The sequence below is a fragment of the Erythranthe guttata genome, chromosome 12 (assembly GCF_056151865.1).
Source record: "Erythranthe guttata isolate IM_541 chromosome 12, IM_541, whole genome shotgun sequence".
In the NCBI taxonomy this organism is placed as follows: domain Eukaryota; kingdom Viridiplantae; phylum Streptophyta; class Magnoliopsida; order Lamiales; family Phrymaceae; genus Erythranthe; species Erythranthe guttata.
This window is the reverse complement of record NC_142544.1, coordinates 18,022,434-18,043,088: the sequence shown is the minus strand read 5'-3', so window position 1 is coordinate 18,043,088 and position 20,655 is coordinate 18,022,434. Positions and strand designations below refer to the sequence as shown.

The following is a 20,655-nucleotide window of genomic DNA, read 5'->3' as shown; positions in this document are numbered from 1 at the left end:
AACATAAATTGACAAGTGAAAATGATCAATTTTGTTTTAAAAAAAAATTAAAAAAAATCGGGTCAATGAAAATTGAAAACAACCACAAACGTCAGGACACAAGACGCTGTTTGAAAGTCCCTTTCGACCCAACGTTCATTCAAACAAGTTGGTGCAAGTGGAAATCCAATCTACTTCATTTTTTTTTTCTTCCTATATTTCAATCTTCATATATGTAACTAAGATCAAGAAAAAGGGTAAATATGGTAATTTCTATGAGTGAGGTGTAAGTCTCACGTGTCAGCTGGCTACTAATTATGGCAGTGGGGTCAAATTTTTTTCCTCTTCTGAAAATTTAATATGGTCGGCTCCTCCTCTCTTGTATGTTTGGTGATATTCATTATTGTGCCCATCTTCTTTAATTTTCTGCTTCTTGATTGTAATTTTTCAGTTTTTTTTAAAAAAAAGTCAACATGTAGTTGACTTTCTTGCTTCACTCAGTTGCGAAAATATATACGTTGAGCTATGTGAAAATTAATAAGAATCAAAGATGAAGATAATCATGATTAATACTGCACTACTAATGGCCGTGATTCTGATGGTGTTGCCGGATCCAACATGGTCCGACCCGAGATCCAAGACCGTGAAGCTCATCTGCGGCGAGCAATCGGAGCACAACGCCACCCTCTACGTGCCCAACTTCGTCGCCACCATGGAAAACATCAGCGCCCAAATCCGGAATTCGGGCTTCGGGCTTTCAGTAACGGGCCCTGGCAACATCGACACCAACTACGGTCTCGCCCAGTGCTACGGCGACCTCTCCCCGCTCGACTGCGTCCTCTGCTACGCCGAGGCCCGCACCGTCCTCCCCCAGTGCTTCCCGGCCAACGGCGGCAGAATATTCCTCGACGGCTGCTTCATGCGGGCCGAGAACTACAGCTTCTTCCACGAGTACTCCGGCCCGAACGACGTCGCCGTATGCGGGAACGAAACCCGGACGGGCCCCGCGTTTCCGGAGTCGGTCAGGCGGGCTTTGAACGACGCCGTTTTAATGGCCCCCGAAAAGAACGGGTACGGTCGGGCTGAGGTGGCGGTTTCCGGTGACGGAAACGGGTCGGCTTATGTATTGGCCGATTGCTGGAGGACACTAAACGCGAGTGCTTGCAGAAGCTGTCTGAAGAAAGCTTCTTCGTCGGTAATGAAATGTTTGCCTTTGTCGAACGGTCGAGCACTGAACGCCGGCTGTTTTTTGAGATACTCCAACACTAATTTCCTTAATCCTATTCCTCAAAATCGGAATTCAAAAGGTATATCAAAAATAAAATATAAAATATATAAAAATTAAAAAAAAAAAAAAAAAAAAAAAAAACCATGTTTTTTAATTTTTTTTTTTGTGTCTGATTTTCTTTTTTTTTGGAAATTGCAGAAAGAATAATAGTAATTGTGATGGCATGTGTTAGTGCGGCGGCAGTTTTAATCATAGGAGCAGTAATTGGAGTTTATACATGGAAGCAGAGAATTATTCAAAGGAAAAGAAAAGGTTTAAATATTATATATTATGTTTAATTAAATTGTCTAATTTAATTTCAATAATATTCATGTCAGAAAAATTAAATCTGATTCTTTTTGTTACAAACTCCATTGTTTCAATTTCCAGGCTCAGATGACACCAAAAAATACGCGAAAACGCTAAACGACAGCAGCTTGAACTTCAAATATTCGACACTCGAAAAAGCCACCGCGTCCTTCGATGAAGCTAACAAGCTCGGCCGAGGCGGATTCGGTACCGTCTACAAGGTAGTCCCGAATCCGAAAAAAGTAGTACTATTTAATTTAATTATTAAAATGTCCGAAAACGGAATGTGTGTGTGTGTGTGTTTTTGTTGTAAAATGTATAAAAGTGCAGGGAGTTTTGCCAGACGGAAGAGAAATTGCGGTGAAGAGGCTCTTCTTCAACAACAAACACAGAGCATCCGATTTCTACAACGAAGTCAAAATCATAAGCTCGGTCGAACACAAAAACCTAGTTAGACTCTTGGGTTGCAGTTGCTCGGGTCCAGAAAGTCTACTCGTTTACGAGTTCTTGCCTAACACGAGCCTCGATCGCTTCATCTTCGGTCTGATTTTTTATATTTTATCCTATATTTTAATTTTTTTTCTTGTTTTGACGTGTAATTTATATCGGATGAGTAAATAGATTCGAACAAAGGCAAAGGGTTAAACTGGGAAAAAAGATTCGAGATAATAATCGGAACAGCCGAAGGATTAGTCTACCTCCACGAAAACAGCAATGCAAGAATCATCCACCGAGACATAAAAGCAAGCAACATTTTATTAGACTCGAGACTTCGTGCTAAAATCGCTGATTTCGGACTAGCTAGGTCGTTTCAAGAAGATAAAAGCCACATCAGCACCGCTATAGCCGGAACATTGTAAGTATATATATAATATAACGACTTTCCGGAAGTTTCTAGAAGCTTCTTCGACAGTGTTATAAGTTATAAATTCCCAATATTGCAGGGGATATATGGCGCCTGAATACTTAGCACACGGCCAGTTAACAGAAAAGGCAGATGTGTACAGCTTCGGTGTGCTCTTGCTCGAAATAGTCACCGGCAGACAGAACAACAGAAGTAATACTTCGGTGTACGCAGAAAGTTTGGTGACTATCGTAAGTTCTAGAACCTTCTAGAAGAATCGCACACGTCAGCATTTCAATCATTTTATATTCAACAGCGTCGCACTTTATTTTATTTTATTAATATAATGCAGACATGGAAGCGGTTCCAACAAAGGACGGTGGAAGAGATTTTCGACCCGAACTTAGTAACGTCGCACAATTACAATTACAATATTGAGACGAGAAATGATATTCTACGCGTGGTGCACGTGGGACTACTGTGCACCCAAGAGATCGCTTCGTTGAGACCGTCGATGTCAAAGGCATTGGAGATGCTGGTGAAGAAGGACGAAGATCTTCCTGCACCAACTAGTCCGCCTTTTGTGGACGATAACACGATGGAACTCAACGGAACGAATGAACACCCATCTCCGCCCCTCGATTACGGGAATTCTGATTCGGCTGCCAGCATGTCACAGAGTATATTCTTTCCCAGGTGACATTTATATTTTCGATTTTAAAAAAGTACCGATCCGTTCTACTATATAGTATCGGTTTCGTAATGCAAATAAAGACAAGAAACAGAACAACGGGCAAAAATATTAAATACGGGAGATTATCGAAGATCAGTCTTGTAAGAAGAAATGTGGTGAGAGATTATCGAAAACAGCCAACTGCATATTCTCGGGCGATTTCCAGTGGCGTTTCCGTTGATTTATGAACCAGTTGTTTATTTGCTTCTGGTCGAGCCCCGTCGATTCAGCTAGTGCTATTTTATCACATTCCTGCGTATATTTTTGTAATAATTAATAAATTCTTGTAATTATTGATAAAATAATGACGACGATTATGTAATAACGAAATACCGTGGGATAAGGCCATTTGCAGTGCAAATTCCACCATTGGAGAAGAGTTTGCCTTGCCTCCTTTGGTAGTTTACCTTTCTTCTTCTTCTTCGAAAATTCGTGTTTCAGGCTGCTGATGTGGCTGCCGTACATACGTACGAGCTTCTCTTTTAGCTGTCCTTCTTCGCTACTTTTCGTTGTTAGTTCTCCATTTTCTATGTTGTCTGTATCGACTTCTTTGCTCAACTCCTCGTCCGACCACGGTGAAACGTCGTCTACTAGTACCCGAGAAACGAATTCGGAAATGTTATTTAGTTTAAGAATCGATATGTTACATGCATCTAACCATGCAAGTTAATCAATACCTTCAATCATGCTTATATATATAATTTCGCAAGAAACTGTATGACTTTTCGTGGAATTTTTTTCATTCCAAATAATATTTCCCAGAAAATGCCGATTCTACCCCTACTAACGTGGCATTTCTTATGCTACTTTTTAAAGGCAAAAATTTCCCTCGGGGAGGCTTTACAAGCAACTTTTTCTTAAACGATACACTCACAAATTTTTAGTACACTATTATCCATCTGAGAGTAATTTTTTTGTTTAAAAAGTAGCGTAAAGAAATGCTACGTTGGCAGGGGTAGAATTGACATTTTTCAGGACATATTAACCAGAATTAAAAGGATTCTGTGAAAAATTACACCGTAAGGGGTCAATGCAAGACGGAAAAAAACATCGGAGGGGGGGGGGGATTTTAGTAATTACGGGTAGGTGGGTCATTTTTCCTAATTTAACTAAGTTCACGGAGTTTCCGTAATTTACCCATTTATATTGGTGGGCCCAAATGGGCCCAGGAAAACTTTAAATATGGGCCATAGATAGTAATAAATGTGGACAGTATTTATGCAATTAAATACGAGAGCAAGTTCGTGTGGTGGGCCGGGCTTCAGCGTAAACCCCGGGCGTCCCATGTGAAAGAAAAAACACCACCCGCCTTATCCGGGCTTTTCCCTCTCTCTCTCTCTCTCTCTCTCACACACAAACACACGCACACACAACACACATACCACAAAAAATATACACGCATAAATTAAATAAAATAATAACACGAATCGTGATAATCAACTAGTTTGGTTCATGCACACACCTTTACTTTCATATAACCTTCATCAAAATTCAGACAATTCCCAGTGCAACTCTTCTGTCACACACTAATTAAGTGAAAAAAAATTAAAATACTAAAAACAATTTCAAGACGATTTTTAGTGTTAAAACTAGGACAGTGTGAACACTACTAGAATGTTTAGCTTGGTTTTCATTTCACTTTCATTCTATTTTTCAGATTCTTCTTCCACATTGCATTTTTCCAACACAATATGATCTGACCGTTGCAATGTATTTTATCTCATCTAAAATTAGACTTAAACATCTATAAATTAATATAGTCGTGCCTAGCAAAATTCTATTAATTCAGCGAAATTTTAAAATATCAAACTGATAATTCAGTAAGTTTTTACCGCTATTATTCAAGCAAGGTTATTAATTTATGGATGTCCTACTATATAAACAAACATTACTTTCGTTCTCAAATGATTCCCTCAAAACATATTTCTCCAAAATAAAATGAAAAATAATCCCGAAAACGAATCAAAACATTAGCAATTAGATCAAATTACATGTATGACACACAATCAAGAACCATATTTGGATTGAACAAATAATTAAGGCGAAAAAAAAATGTTATTAAGGGAGAGGGGAGACAGCATCTTGGAACACATGTACCTTAACACTAGCTAAATATGAAATGCACGTGAAAATGTGCTGATGATGATTCAACACCGAAGTGGACAACCTCGTTTGTGCCTCCTAAGTACATCTTAATTAATTACGATTAATTAAGAGCTTAAAAGCATTTTTAAGATTGAGTTCAGAAAACAAGATTAAGCCCAAAAACAAGGACAGCTAAAACTAGAAACTAACACATCTGGAAAAAAAAAAAAAAAGGGTTTTGTACTTGTAAGGCTGTTACTATACATATAAACTAATAAACTCACACATGACCTCCACACATTTGGAGATTCAGACAACATCTTTTTTCATTGGATAAATAGTTATTTAAATAATTATGATTTTTTTTTTTAACTAAGTAGTTAATAAGATTTGTTCATGCGGTTTTTTTTTTTTTAATAATAGATCCCGATTTGTACTTAACCACACTTAACTGACTTAAGTACGTACAGTTTATGCTCGTTGTTTAATGCAAGCTGGCACAAGAAAGAACGATCTAAAACGCACACGAAATAATAAACGAAGGAATTATTAAATCCAGGTGCGCCCGAATTATCTCATGTGACACTACAGTACGATTCGCGCGCGTATGACCATTTTATACGATAATAAATCATAATTTATAAGGATCCTAAAGTAAATATATGATCTTCATGTGAAATGATTTAATTACTACCAATTAACACGTACAAGAAAACATTGCTTTAAGTGCCAACCAATTAGCACTTAACCTCAGCCAACAACACATGAACTAGTCAACTATTTTTGTATGTGTTATAACTTGTGAACCATATATAATGAAGTACATTAACTACATTTAAAGAGAAAAATGAATAAAAATATAATTATACTAGGGGTGATCATTTGCAGTACTTAAGAAATTTAATTAATCCATTTTGGTTTAATTTACCTTCATCTAGCTAGGTCATTTTTATAGCTATATATCTTTCTTTCTTTTTTTAATTTATTTTTTAATTAGTTTATTTGGTAATTTGCTAAGAACTCTTGTGCATTATATGAAGAACAATTAACGATTTTACATAATTTATCTCAGATTTAACATATATGCATGTGAATAATCTTTCAAATATTGGAGGGTAAATGTGGTAAATTGAATAAAAAAAAATATATATATAAATAATATAATCTTGCATTGATAGGTCAAATCAAAATCCGTAGCTGTGATTTATTGGCAAGCTTTTAAAAATATATTTTATATTTGCTCTGACACGAAAAACAAAAGATGAATGAAAGGTAGACTGCCAATTAATTACGACAAGGAAGAAATGGAGAAATGAGCTAGTGTAATAACTACAAAACTACTGTTGGGAAGTCATGTTTGTAGCTACTTATTAGCACAGAATCCCACTTCACTTTCCCTTTCGTTTTAAGGTTTACTACTCTTTCCTATACATACACCCAAGCAACACATATATATATAAACACACACACACACACATATATACATATACATACAAGGAAAACCAGGGCAGCTCCCTTCAATTCATCAGAAGGAATATAATATGACCTCTCTTTCAAGTTTAGGGTTTTTAGGGTACGTCGCAGCAGAAACCTTTTTGTAACTATTCTGTGTGTGTGTGTGTGTGTGTGTGTAAGAGAGAGAGAGAGAGAGAGAGAGAGAGGTACCGTTGCAAAGATGCAGGAGTTGGGAGTGGAGTTTGTGGAGGAAGGAAGTAGCTTCATCAAAGGGCCTTGATAGGTCAGATTTGTACTTTACCAGTATCTCACAATAGCTTTCCTGTATTACATCAAACATATATATATCATATCATCAGACAAAAGGAAATGAAAAAAACAGGAGAAAGAAAGAAAGAAAGATTAATTAATTGAAGACCATGAAGTGGTCGAGTTGAGGATCGACTCCTAAGCGAATGGATGAAACGGCGGCGTACTGATGTTGTTTCTCTCTCATCATCATGATTTCATCCAGCATATACACTATCTCCGGCGGTGCTCCAAACTGCACAAAATTAAATTAAATTATACACAGCTAGCTGTCGTCGATCACCGTATCAATAAGTTTTATCAGTTTATAATGATTAAATGAATGAATAAATAAAACCTTTTGGCAATCAATATAGGCATGGAGGAGTTTTGGGAAGGAAGGGTGTGAGGCGATCTTGGCCTTCATCAAGGATGCCACGTCATCATCTTGATTATTATTATTGATGGAAACTGATTCTTGATCTTGATCAGATGTTACTACTGCAGAGCTGTAATATTGGAACCCCGATGATCCAAACACCGTCGTCTGCTGGTGGTGGTGATGCGGCGGCGGCGGCGGATTATGATCATCGGGGTTGTAGTGATATTGATGATATTCCATTGGTATCATAAGATTCTCCGGTGACATTAAAGCCTTGTCTGCGATATATTCTGTTGAATCAACCCCACACATGCCGTCCATATATATATTTATATATATATATATATATATATATATATATATATATGCTTATTGCAAGCTCTGAAAATATTTGTTTTAATTTTTTCAGGACTTTTTAAAGATATATACAAGCAATAAAAAAAAAAAAAAAAAAAAAAAAGAATCAAGGTTTAGGGTACCAGCTTCGGAGTTTATTACAGAAGTGGTGATGGTCTATGCCGGAGGAGGAGGTGGTGGTGGTGGTGGTGGTGGTGGTGGAGGAGTGTGTGATTATACAATGGAGAACAAACAAAGAATGGAGATGCTCTAAGTCCTTGAAGCTGAGGCCCACGTTTTCTATTATTAATTCATCACCGTATTAGGGTTTTTTTTTTTTATTATTATTATTTTTTTTTTTTATTATGTCTATCCCTTTTATTTTCTTTTAGATAAATAGTAAATACTAAGAAGAATTACTACAATGTTTGTATCCAATATTCGGTAAAATACACCCGATGATTATTAACCGTTGAGCTGCACATAATCACATATATTCATGTGTATATGTGGTTAGTGAGTAATTATTTAACCACATCAATGCATGGTTAGCTATGCTGCACGGACACGGATATGTGGACACGCCGATACGCGGATACGGATACGGTAATACGGCATTTCCAAAAAATTAGGATACGGACACGCGGCGGATACGCGTAAATATAAAAAATATAGGGGTATATTTATAAATAATAAAAATATAAGGGTACATTTAGAAATTGTAAAAATATGTATAAGTCGTCATCGCATAAGAGAACGGCTCGCCCTTGTTGCTCGTGTTCTTGGTCGCCGTCGCATGCTAGACTTTTGGAGTTTTTGGTGGACTCACAAAGAAAACAGAGGAAATCTGTATTATAGAGAAAAGAAAATGCGCATTTTTTTTGTTAGGGCTCCCTCTTAAAACATAAGAGAAGTGTCCCAACTTTTTTAAAATTGTGGACACTGCCCGACACGGGTGTCCTATTTTTAGCGAAATTACGACACGGCCCGACACGGGTGTCCGAGAAGTATCCGAGGGTGTCCGAGTGTCCAAGTATCGGATACGGGGACTCTTCACCTTCTAGAAGTGTCCGTGCAGCATAGATGGTTAGAAATCATATGGTGTACATGACCCGGGTTACGGCCCTAACCATATGTTTATCTAAACTTGAAAATGCAATCAAAATATAATTATAATTTGGAATACAATGGGTCAATTTTTGAAGTTTCCTATTCTTGAATGGGATTTATTTTAATTTATTTATTCTAATCTAATATATGTTTGTCATTTGTTATAAATTTGAATTAATTATAGAAATATCTTTAGTTTTTCTTATTAAAGTCAATAAATATTAGTACTTATTCGAGTTTCTTGTGAAAAATCATAAAAGAAATTTTGACGACGAAGCCGTGAACAGTTGGCTCATTTTATTTGCAAATATTTGCTCCGAGTTGAAATCAATTACTTTTACTAAGGGAAACGGAAGAATAAATACGGTTTTATACATCTACGGTTTAAAACCACACGATCGTAGTATCTCATGAACTGAATAAAAACCAAATGTGTTGAATAATGTACTTTATTGCAATTGGGTATAAAATTATAAATACATGACATAGTATTTGAGTGTTTATTATACATGGTCAAAAGATACAAAGATTCTTCAAGACTATAGCCAATTTTGGGAGAAAGTGGTCATATTTAATATGGCTTTCAATGAGACAGAAATAGAAGAGAAAATATTCATCAAAAGAATTATTAATTATTATCATGGTAATCATGGAGGTATGGAACAACATTCCCATTATCTTTTTTTTTTTCTTTTCTTTTTCTTTTTTCCCTTTTTTTTCTTCCTTAATTGACCTAAAACCAAGATAAAATTTAATAGTAATGGTATCCATAAAGATTGTGTTATTCCATGATATGTGTGTGATCTGTATTTATTTGCAAAAACCTATATTTATCCTCGTCTCAAACTTTTTCCTTATACTTTCCCTTTAGTATTTACTTTAATTCCTTAGTGTTGGATATTTAGTCCAATTTGAATTAATCAAGAATTCAGTTCATTATTCATTTCAGTTAAACCTGCTGTCTAATCATCTTAGTGAAATATATCCGGATTTCAAATCCGTCAATTATATTTACGTCTTTTCAGGTGAGCAGTGAAATATAGATTAGACGTGCATTAAATGTTGACACATGGCTTAGGCGATTGACTCTCTCACTAGTTTATTGTCAACAATCATCTTGCTAGCTCGCAGTCGCTCATTCTCTCGCTTACTCAATGTTTGTCTCGCTCGTCGGAGGTTACGCGCGGGAGCCTAATTCCACGGGGTGTGAAAGACGACCATTTGATGTGGGCTTTTACCATTATGGGCCGGACACGCTTAATGGGCCGATATGGTTGAAATTGTTTCGGATTACATATGATATGACAATTACTAGCGTAACACAAAAATCTATATTGGTGAGTGGATATATATGTTTTTAGTATAAATTTGACCTAATTAATGTAAAATTCCACCATTACCCCTCAATTTAGTTAAAATTTTCCTATCGTTTGGGTGAAAAAATGTATATAATAATGAATTTCCATATTTTGGTGTTGGATCCATTGGACTAAAAGATCTCTTGAAAACTGATTTGGGCTGGAGGCCTCCTTCGGCAGGTATTTTCTTAATGGGCCCACTTATGAATTGGTCATCTAAATCTTGTACATTTATTACATTATTTAAAAAACATAAAATAATAGAAACATTAACTTTATGAGATTCTACACCTGGTGTATTTCACTGGGCGATTTTAAACCGTAGATCTATATAAATAAATATTCACGAAGTAATCATACATACGAGTGTGTGTTATTATGTATAGATCAAAGGTTTAAGTTCATCAACTGTATTTCAATGGACGTATCATCTATAAAACCCTCAAATAAATCTAAATTTTCCTATTAGAGCAACTCCAATGGAGTTGTTATTAAATGAGTTATCAAATCTCTTAACTACCATTTGACTCCTAAAATTTAAAAATTATGTTCTCCAAAGGGGTTATTAAAATGGGTTTGTATTTTGATATTTCTCATTTTTGAATATAAAAATACTTCCTGCAAATTGAGTTATCAAAAAAATAACTACCTAACCAGCCATTCACAAATTGACACGTGTCAATTACATATAAAATTATCAAAAAACTTCCAATTGATAATAAAATTTGATAACCATGGTTGGAGTAGATGAATGTTAAATATATTTTAAAATATTATCTTAAATATCAAATGAGCATTTGATAATCCAATTTTGATATTTAGCATTGGAGTTGCTCTTAAAACTCAATAAAATTATCAAAATCAATATTAATTATTTAATTAGTCTCCTCCGTCAATTTCTCTATCTTGAATATCCAAAAATAAATACATAAATAAAACCTTTCTTTGAATTTGTAAAATATAAATAGAAGAATTATAATTAAAAAAAAAAAAAAAAAAAAGCAATGGTGACTTGGGTAACAATGTCCCAATACTAGTTTATCTGAAATTTATCACTTTTCATATATTTATACGATTTTGGTGTCGGCCAATTGAACTCGACGCTCCTTTTCATTTTCATTTTTCAAAAGCTAACTTCTCTCTTTTTTACTATATTTACAAATCCCAAGTAAGTATTTTGCTTATTCTATATGTTTGTTTATATTAAATATTTTAATTATTATTGAAACATGTTTGTTTATATTAAATAAAAATTTAATATGAGTTTTCAACTGATTTATTGCTCCTAATACTACAGTTACATAGCTTAATCAGGGTTAGATGTCATTAACAATAAATTATAAATAAATAAGTTTATTATGTATCTATGTTAATGGGCGACACATCAATATAATTAGTGGATTTACTGGTGTAGTGGAAAAGTGAAGGGAATCCATTATCGAAACCAATCACCATATTCCACATTTATCTCAATATTAACTCTTATAGTACCGCAAGGAATCCACTAACGGTTAAAGCAGACGAATCTGTGTCAATTGATACACGTTTGAATATTTTTGTCAACGATCGTTAGGTCTAACTTGTCACACATGGTTAGCCAATCGTGATTTATGTATTTCGTATGATTTGTGAACTACTATACATAGATTTACCCAATGCACTTATATAGTTGGTTGTCGGTTCTTTCTTTGCAAATAAAAAATTATCAACTCTTAGAATATTTCAAAAAAAATATCATGGTAAATTTAGTAAATATATGAGAGCGTTGTAGCTAAATAATAGTTTTGATTTTTTGTTTTTTTCTTTTTTTAATATTAGATCTGCAAATACTAAGTTTTTTCTTTGTTTTTTCAAAACATAAAAATAAAAAATACACGTGCGATATTCCACGTAGAAGAACTTTAATGGTGGAACTATGCATCAGACAAGAAAAGTGAATTATTAAGGCAGCTAGTGGATGATGATGATATTAATAATAATTATAATAAAATAAATAAATGAAAATGATGATGTCATAATAATTAAGCTAGTGAAATTAAAGCTTATATAAAGCCCTGTATATCCAGACACAACTTCCTCGTACACTCCTCATCACACACACACACACACACACACACAGAAGAAAAACACACTTGAGCATAAGAAGAAGGTGGTGAAAGTCTAGAATGTTCTGGAACGAAGCATTACGTGGATCTTGATCGATGAAAAACAGTGGCAAACTGGAGTGTGATATGAGAAGCAATAATAAATATTTTATCATATTGCTCTTCTACTAGTTTTGCTGGTGTAATTAATTTGCCCATTAATTATCCTGCTTAATTAATTAATTAGCCCTGATTTAATTAGTGTGTGAAGATGGGGTTTAATTATTTGCAGAGGTTTATCGGCAAGTTTTCCGGCAGATCGGCAAGTCACGTCACGGCATAGACTCTCCGGCGCGATCGCGATCGAGTCTTCTCTTGGCTTTTTAATATTCTGTTCTTTTATTTCTATCCTGTATTTTTCATTTCTGCGTGGAATAAGATAATTTTATTATCCCACAAAACAAATTTCATTTATATATATATATATATATATATATATATATATATATATATATATATATATATATATATATATATATATATATATATATATATGTGTGTGTGTGTGTGTGTGTGTGTTGCTTCAAAATAATGTTACAAAAGTTAAAACATGATACATTTCGATTCGAGATAAAATTAAATACACGGGCCATCTTTCCGACTATATACGATAATAAATATTAAAAATAAGTGGGAATTACACATTTAAAAAAAAAAAAAAAAAAAAACCGAACACCGAAAAAGCAACGAATTTTCAGTTTCGCAAAGATCCAAGTACACTCTTCAAGAGAGAAACATAAAGCAACTCGTTCCAAGTATCCGGTACACCTGGCAAACACCAGTGGCTGCAATCTTGCGCGTGCACTTCTTGCTGTGCCGCCTGATAATCGGGTCTGTAAATCGAAGGGTGGCCGTCTTTTCGATAATCCGTGAGCCGACTTATATTTAAATAAGTTACGGGTGTTTTCATATCCTTTAGCACGTATTCAAGAATCCTCATTTTCGAAGGGTACTTTGCTAAATAAGTATCGTTGAATATTGGCTCGGTTTCCTTGTTGCACTGACCCCCCGAATTCCACGGTCCACCCCTGCAAATAAAATTTCCGAAATATGAAAATCCATGTCATATGAAATATGAACGAAAAAAATTAAAGGAAAATGATATTTTACCTAAAATGAGTGACGGAATATCCTCGGAAAATAACTTCGGTTTTGTTGCTATCGATGTTCTTATCGACCCATTTTGCCCATGTGATGATCGCCCTTTTGTACGCTTCCAAAACTTTAAGTCTTGGGTGTACATGATTACCTTCTTGGTAATACCCTTCCCTGAGAAAAAAGAAAAAAAAAAAAAAAACGGATATAACTAAATGCCGAATTTGCAAAATAAATGGTAATATTTAATTTATTTACGAAACTAACCCACGAGAGGTTTTCTCATGAGTCCACCAATGGCCGGTATTGAATATGATGACATCAGCATCATGGTACATGGATGTTGTACCATCCATTAAATCGAGCCTCAGTGTCTCGAAAGAGCCGTTTTTTCCATTAAAGGATGATTCTTTGACAAGGAAAGGAGAACTAACGAAATCAATCGAGCAGTTATAATCCTGCAAAATATACAGACAGGGTACGTAAAAATCTATGTTTTCTATTTAATTTATTCATTCGCAATTTAAAGAGGATAGATAGATATATAGAACATGCCTCAAATCTGAAAGCGTAAAAGCCTTTCTTTTTGAACTCGTGCCTCCCGGATATTTCATAAACACGGTTCTTGTCTTCAACGCCATGGCGAAGTACGCAAACCAGAGATTCCCACATGTTCCTGTTTAGAGAATCTCCGACGAAAACGAGTTTTTTCCCTCTAAGTATCTCGAGAAAATTAGTCACGTTTAACCTGAGGAAAGTCAATTTTGTCAGCAGCATATATATACACATTGAATGGCTAAATGACTTTCAAGAATAGTAAAGAACCGGTGAAGGCTCTTAAAGAAGTTTAAAAAGCACTAAAAGCAGTATAATATTGTCGAACTTTAAATAATATATATAATGCAACGAGATTAGGTAAATACACGAATAATTAACATGCCGTACTATAATTAAGATCACGATAACAACACGAATGATTTCTTGATGATTACATCACCATAACCAGAAACAGAACAAGAAACGTAAGGTCATCATCATTCTCATCAACAACTATACACACAAACTTAGTAACCCAATTATTATTAAATGAATTAAAAACTTATCAACAACTAAATATACACATACTCATTTGACTATGTTCAATAATAGAAAAATCAATTTAATCCTCAGAAATAACAATTAAAAAAAAGAATTACCTAGGCATGTCACAATCAAAAGGCTGCCATCTCCATTTCACAAATTCGCTATCCGGCCTCCCGTTAGAGTGGCAATCGAAATCCCTATCAATATACGGGCAAGAACCCGGTGGATAATACGGCTTCGAATCGTCCCTCACCCATTTACCATTAAAGATGTCACAGTTCTTGTAAGATCTACCATTACCCGAAGATTCGATTTTCGCCAAACACGAATTCCCACCGGAGTATTCCCTCCCCAGACAACCACCGTTAACCGAACCCCCGACATCCGATTCGGTTCCGTTCACACTATCACCCACCAAGATTGGATTTTTAACAGGCTGGGACCCATTTAATTTACTAAAGCTTCCATTTTTCGACTCATTGACACCCGATTCGGTTCCGTTCACACTATCACTCACCAAGACTGGGTTTTTAACAGGCTGAGACCCATTTAATTTACTAAAGCTTCCATTTTTCGACTCATTCCCCAAATGGGCTTTCTCAAAAACCTTCCCTTTTTCTCCAGATTCGATTAAATCCACACTTTTGTTACTCGCCGTGAAATTCGGCAAGAGGGTTTCATTCAAACTATTGACAGCCGAAGTTTCATTACCACCATTTGCAGTAGAGTTATTAAATACACCAGAGAAAGGCCAAGAAATGGAAGAGCTATTTTTACGGGAACCGAAACTGTACAGCCCTTGAAATACTGGGTTAGATAACGGACCTTTGGATGAGATGTTAAACAATACTGCACAGAAAACGATGAAAGATAACAGAACTCCGAAACCAAATGGCGAAACTACCTTCCTTCTTGGAGAAGAGAGAATCTGATCTGGGAATGCGAGTTTTTTCAAGTCCATGGCGGATAAACCAGAGGAAAAACCAAAACCCACCATCCGGATTTTTATAACTAACAGCGAAAAAAAAAAACCAGAAGAAAAACACCACACACACAAACACGCAGTGAATGTGTGTGTACGAGGATACAGTACGGGGGGTCTGAGGTTTTTGTGTGGTGTTCGTTTTTGTGGAGGGGTTGGGTTGGTGGTCTGAGATTACTAGGGAAAGGGGAAGATCATTGTTTTGTTTTTGTTTTTTGTTTTTGGGTTTTGAGATTTCGGAAATAGGAAAGAAAGTTAATTAATTAAACGAAGATTTATTAAAACTTAAAAGCGGTGATTTTTGAGTTGGCAGTAAGGATTCTCTCTCATGTTGGATATGGAAAGAGAGCGAAATAGATGCAACTAGTGAATGACGGTATTGCCCTTGTGTGTTTTTTTTTTTTTTTTTTAAATTTGAATAATTAAAGAACACTTGTATGAAAGAAATTGTATATATCATCCTTTTTTTTTTTTTTTTTTTTTTGGAAATTCAAGGGGAAGTAGAGGGCGGGGGGCTCGAACCCTAGAACTTTACCCTAACGGTAAAGGCTAGGTACCAACTCTCCTAATGAGGGTTGGTGTATATATCATCTAGTTGATACCATTAAATTTTTACGCCGGAACTATTTCGCATAATTTGCAAGGCGTTGTGGAATTTTTACCCTTGTAATTTCATCTCTCAAATTACATAAATGACCCTATATACCCTATATTTTTTTTAAATATTATTTTCCATTGTTTGATGGAAAATTTAGATAATGTTTGAAAGCTTATTTAAAAGCAGAAGATTGCAATGCAGCTATATTGGAAAATGGACACATATAGAAAAAATAGGTTTTGAGATTTTTTTCAAAAAAAAAAAAGTTTAAAACAACTTATTTTTAGAGAATTAAAATCAAAATGTGAATTTGCAAATACATAAAAATAGATTACGAGCTAAGAAAAGTTCAGAAGTTGTTTTTAAAAGCTTTTGCAAACACCTTAACCCTTTAAAGGTGCTCTAGATATTTCTATATGCCCTTCAATTTCCATCTATTCTTAGTCAATACACTAATGATTTTTAAATTCTGAATTTAGCTAAATTAAGAATGTTATTGATAAACCACATTCAATTCTAAATTCTAAAATTTTAATACTAATATAATACAAGAAATTAAATATATTACTAACTTACACTAATTAGTTAATCAATAGTGAGTAAAAGTCGATTCAGTCTAAATAAATAGCGAAAAAAGATAATGAACTAAATAAAATAAAGGGTTTATTAGGGATAACCCCCTTGTTCATATTTTCTAATGAGGTAGATCCAATTTTTTTTCCACTTTTTGAGATAGACCCAATTTTGCCAACTTGGCAAAATATATTATATAATTTTCCTTTAATACCCCTGTTTATTTTTAAACGGCATTTAATTCCTTTAATACGTGATTTGAGATTTGCTGATACGTTGCCTAAAATCACGGAATAATATTACGTGAGATCATTGGCCGTTATACCAAATCGTGTATAATATTTTCGGATGTTCTCTTTCAGCGTTCCAGGGGTTTTCTTATCTTTGAAGATTTCTGCACCGTCGTGGAAATAGGATCGAATTGAGCGCTCATCTGTTGGACGTTGTTAACCAGGTATGAATGTGTTTTTCGATTTATTTTTCGTTCAATGGCTAGGATTGTCGTGTACGGTGGTTAGAAATTTTAAGAGTTGTGTTGATACTTGATTATATTATGTAGAACGTTTTTTAACAAAATTATTCCGTCATATATACATCGTTAATTTTGGCGGATGATGTTTGTTTGGAAGAGGATTGACAGAGTTAGATAAGGATTGTTCACGCAGATTGGACCAGAGTTATTTTATATGAACATCATAGTTGGTTTACGTAGTAATTGAAATAACTGTCCGCGGTCGTGGAGTTCATGTTTCTGATCCCGGTCGATAGTTGATTTATTTGTTTATAACAGTGGATTTTATGACGCTGGGTAGTACATTAAAATATACTTTGTAGTCTTTTTTAAGTTATCGTATGAATTTTGCATTTTAAGTTTATTTTTTATCATATTAATATATTTTTTAGTATTTTGTATTTTTAATGTCGTATCATGATTCAAGGTTTTTATCGATGGCGAATTTTGTACGGATTTTGTTGAGATTTGGTGGGTTGGTTGCTATAAAGAGGTGTTCGAATGGGTTTACTCGCGGTTCATTGGTTGCATTTGTTATTTCAAAGTGGCCACAACTCGATGGGTGGGATATAAGCATGACATATAGGTGGAAGGCGTTAGTGAATGTATCTTGGCTGACGATGAGGACATGATTTCGAGGTTTGGTGGGTTGGTTGCTATAAAGAGGTGTTTACGATGTAATGGCTCGGTAATGTCGGTTAAGTGCTAAACCGTTGTAATACAGTAGTATACTATTATGAATACCATATGATACTACCATTATCATTTTATTATACTATTATGAGATTATTAATGTACTAGAGTTTTTTAACTCGACATATTGGTTTGATTGTGTTATGATGTGTTTTAAGTATTTTATCAAAACCCTAGATTGAAATTATGAGATTATTAATGTACTATTTTATTGGTTATGTTGGAATACTTTACGTTGGTTTTGTTCTCAATGTTCTTGTCATTTCAGTGGTGTATTGTTTGTAACACAATTTCATATCACTACTATAACCGTAATATACTATCATAGCAGATTAATGTACTATATTGAAATTATTAATATACTATGTGGTTGAATAATACGGGATCCATAGTCGATTAACGAGATCCATAGTCGAATTAGATCAATGAGATAGTCTATTACATGATATAAGGAAAATTACCATAATTGATTAGTATTTCAAACAAACATATTATTCAGTTTCCGTTTATATTATTATTTTTTCATATATATTTATTATTTACCCTAATCGTTTTCATATAATAAGGAAAATTACCCTAATTGATTAGTATTTCAAACAAACATATTATTCAGTTTCCATATATATTATTATTATTATTATTCTATGGTTTTGATGATTCTTCGGCCCATAGTCGATTAACGAGATCCATAGTAAAATTATACCAGTGGGATAGTATTAAATGATATGGGATAGTATATTAACACAGATGTAATTCGACTATGCATCTCGTTAATCAACTATGGGCCGAAGAATTATCAAAACCCTAGATTTGAGTAATCCTAGATTTGAGTAACCCTAGATTGGAGCAGTGACGGCGGCCCATAGTCGATTAACGAGATCCATAGCCAAATTATATCAGTGGGATAGTTTATTAGTATATTGTCGGTTTATTTGGGCCAAATTACGTGAGTTTGCCAGAGATTTGCTGCCCAAGTATTTCAAGCACAACAATTTCTCCAGTTTCGTTCGGCAACTGAATACTTACGTGAGCTTTTGCTAATCGAATCCTTCGATCTGTAACGAGGAATTTTGGTTTTTTTTTTTTTCGGTTATTGATTGAGTTGCTTATCTGATGAATTTTTCGGGATTTGGGAAGGTTGGGAGTTCTCCAATGAATGCTTTCGAAAAGACGAGAAAAGGCTGTTGTGCGAAATCCAGTGCCGGAAAATTGCTACGACGTTGCACCACAGCGGACAGTGTCTCCGTCGGACTCCGGCGAGGAGCAAGTACTTTCCTCATCTAATTTCCCCGGCACCGTCCGCGAGATCCGTATAAATATCTGGTTTTGAGAGGTTTGCAGATTTTTTTGGTAGTAGATTTGTGGGGATAGTATTTTAACGGGAAAATAGGGTGGGATTTGATATTATTTCAAAAGGTAAATAACGAGATTTGTGGGATTTGATTGAGGGTACTTATGTAATTTAGAAAAGTTTGGATTTTTATCAAAATGGCAAATTTAAGTTTGGGTTTACCCCTATTATTTGAATGTCTAAGGGGGTTATATCTAATAGACCCTAAAATAAAATCAGAAAAGAACAATAAAATAGGACAACCAGTTGGAGGGTAGTTTAGTCAAATATTAGTTACTGACGTCAGCAGCAACCGTACATATGGCGCCGACACGAATATGTGCACAATTGACGAGTGTCATGATACTACTGCACGGGTAAAAATATTTTTTTTTTATGTCAACTGTACGCGGCCACGTGCTGCTGCTTACAATGATTCAAATAACCGTTGATTTACTCCACGTGTCGCTTATCTGGAACGTCGGTTCGATATCAATCCTGGACCGGGCCCCATTTAGCTGGACCGTCTATTGTGTTAAGCTCATGGGCCCGTTGAGCCCAACAAGTGACCCAGTACTAATAAATAAAAGAGTGTTGGTCCTTTTCAGATTAATCTTCTATTTTTCTTTCAGATAATAAATACTAACAGTCAACGGTCAAATAAGAGTAAACATGATTTCGAAATTTGTATAATTTTTTTTTCAAACGGGTTAATTCCATAAAATCCCCTCAATTTTGGATGTTTTCGCACTTTACCTTATGAAACGAAAAACGTTGATAGTGAGGCTCTATTATTTGTAGCATCGACGTCGAAATTATCGATTTTCTTGGACGGAATCAAAACCACATGTGTTCCACGTGAATAGAGTTGGGGTAGGTTAGTTGTTTCCTCCTACACCCCTTTGATCCAGTTTCTTTTCTTCTTATTTTCCCTCCATTTTTCTCCATCTCCCTTTATTAATCTAATTTTGCCCCAAATCTTTTCTCTCAATTTCATTTCTACTCACACCCGATTTCACTCTCGATTCAGTAATGGATTTCATATGCTACTGGGCAAGAAAGCTAACCATGAAAATTTCATGAACTGGCCTCAATCCAGAAAGAAGGTACTCCTCGTGCAATAATAGTTTATAAAGTTTCAATATTTTTAGATTTCGCAAATCAGCTATCTTCCTTCTTTTTTCTTCTGATTTTTTTCTATTTTCTTGGCCAAAAAATGAACCATTTCGGCGTCGGTGCAACACATAATAGAGTTCAAGACTTCCCATGCAACTTTTTTTTCCATCAGGGGGTAAAGTCCAAAAATATCCAGAGTTTAAGGGGTTTTACGCTATTTACCCTTTTTAAAACCCCAAATGGTCTAAATATAAACTAAACCGAACTAAGAGGGAGGTATATATGTGTATAATTTTTCCTCTAACAAAAATATAATTACACCAAATCATAGGGGCACATAGATGTAATTTACCCAGGATTGTAATAGAGAATTACTACTTTGCA

The 20,655-nt window shown here is 34.8% G+C and overlaps 3 protein-coding genes across 6 annotated transcripts; 1 reads left to right on the top strand and 2 right to left on the bottom strand.

The window, feature by feature from the left end:
• The first annotated feature begins 130 nt into the window (after nucleotides 1–130).
• LOC105968017 (cysteine-rich receptor-like protein kinase 2) lies at nucleotides 131–3,509 on the top strand. Its single transcript, XM_012992605.2, has 7 exons — nucleotides 131–1,286; nucleotides 1,406–1,519; nucleotides 1,637–1,776; nucleotides 1,886–2,096; nucleotides 2,177–2,411; nucleotides 2,500–2,650; nucleotides 2,752–3,509. The coding sequence occupies exons 1-7, from the start codon at nucleotides 530–532 to the stop codon at nucleotides 3,097–3,099; spliced, it is 1,956 nt and encodes a 651-aa protein (XP_012848059.2). The 5' UTR covers nucleotides 131–529; the 3' UTR covers nucleotides 3,100–3,509.
• On the bottom strand, nucleotides 2,755–7,983 carry LOC105968020 (homeobox protein knotted-1-like 6). Of its 4 annotated transcripts, none has more exons than XM_088826243.1 (6): nucleotides 7,822–7,945; nucleotides 7,319–7,620; nucleotides 7,091–7,216; nucleotides 6,883–6,994; nucleotides 3,466–3,722; nucleotides 2,755–3,384 (listed from the first exon to the last, which is right to left on the bottom strand). In XM_088826243.1, the coding sequence occupies exons 2-6, from the start codon at nucleotides 7,607–7,609 to the stop codon at nucleotides 3,226–3,228; spliced, it is 945 nt and encodes a 314-aa protein (XP_088682369.1). In that variant the 5' UTR covers nucleotides 7,610–7,620; nucleotides 7,822–7,945; the 3' UTR covers nucleotides 2,755–3,225. The 4 variants fall into 4 exon arrangements, with proteins under 4 accessions (XP_088682369.1, XP_088682370.1, XP_012848063.2 ...); XM_088826244.1 differs by having other exon boundaries at nucleotides 3,466–3,719; nucleotides 7,822–7,921; XM_012992609.2 differs by having other exon boundaries at nucleotides 7,319–7,983.
• A 4,817-nt stretch (nucleotides 7,984–12,800) lies between these two features.
• Nucleotides 12,801–15,787, bottom strand: TBL2 (trichome birefringence-like protein (DUF828)). Its single transcript, XM_012992607.2, has 5 exons — nucleotides 14,582–15,787; nucleotides 13,941–14,133; nucleotides 13,653–13,843; nucleotides 13,401–13,559; nucleotides 12,801–13,318 (listed from the first exon to the last, which is right to left on the bottom strand). Exons 1-5 carry the CDS (start codon nucleotides 15,463–15,465, stop codon nucleotides 12,985–12,987), a joined length of 1,761 nt encoding a protein of 586 aa, XP_012848061.2. The 5' UTR covers nucleotides 15,466–15,787; the 3' UTR covers nucleotides 12,801–12,984.
• Nucleotides 15,788–20,655: the final 4,868 nt, after the last annotated feature.

What these genes read in the sequence shown, in the direction of transcription:
- LOC105968017 (XM_012992605.2), top strand. Translation starts at nt 530, where the DNA reads ATGAAGATAATCATGATTAATACTGCACTACTAATGGCCGTGATTCTG. An exon ending in TATTCAAAGGAAAAGAAAAG is followed by an intron (nt 1,520 to 1,636) that starts GTTTAAATATTA and finishes TTCAATTTCCAG; the next exon opens with GCTCAGATGACACCAAAAAA. An exon ending in CCTCGATCGCTTCATCTTCG is followed by an intron (nt 2,097 to 2,176) that starts GTCTGATTTTTT and finishes ATGAGTAAATAG; the next exon opens with ATTCGAACAAAGGCAAAGGG.
- LOC105968020 (XM_012992609.2), bottom strand. Translation starts at nt 7,663, where the DNA reads ATGGACGGCATGTGTGGGGTTGATTCAACAGAATATATCGCAGACAAG. An exon ending in CCTATATTGATTGCCAAAAG is followed by an intron (nt 7,217 to 7,318) that starts GTTTTATTTATT and finishes AATTTTGTGCAG; the next exon opens with TTTGGAGCACCGCCGGAGAT. An exon ending in ACTCCTGCATCTTTGCAACG is followed by an intron (nt 3,723 to 6,882) that starts GTACCTCTCTCT and finishes CTCGGGTACTAG; the next exon opens with TAGACGACGTTTCACCGTGG.
- TBL2 (XM_012992607.2), bottom strand. Translation starts at nt 15,465, where the DNA reads ATGGTGGGTTTTGGTTTTTCCTCTGGTTTATCCGCCATGGACTTGAAA. An exon ending in TTTGATTGTGACATGCCTAG is followed by an intron (nt 14,134 to 14,581) that starts GTAATTCTTTTT and finishes GACTTTCCTCAG; the next exon opens with GTTAAACGTGACTAATTTTC. An exon ending in CATGAGAAAACCTCTCGTGG is followed by an intron (nt 13,560 to 13,652) that starts GTTAGTTTCGTA and finishes CTTTTTTCTCAG; the next exon opens with GGAAGGGTATTACCAAGAAG.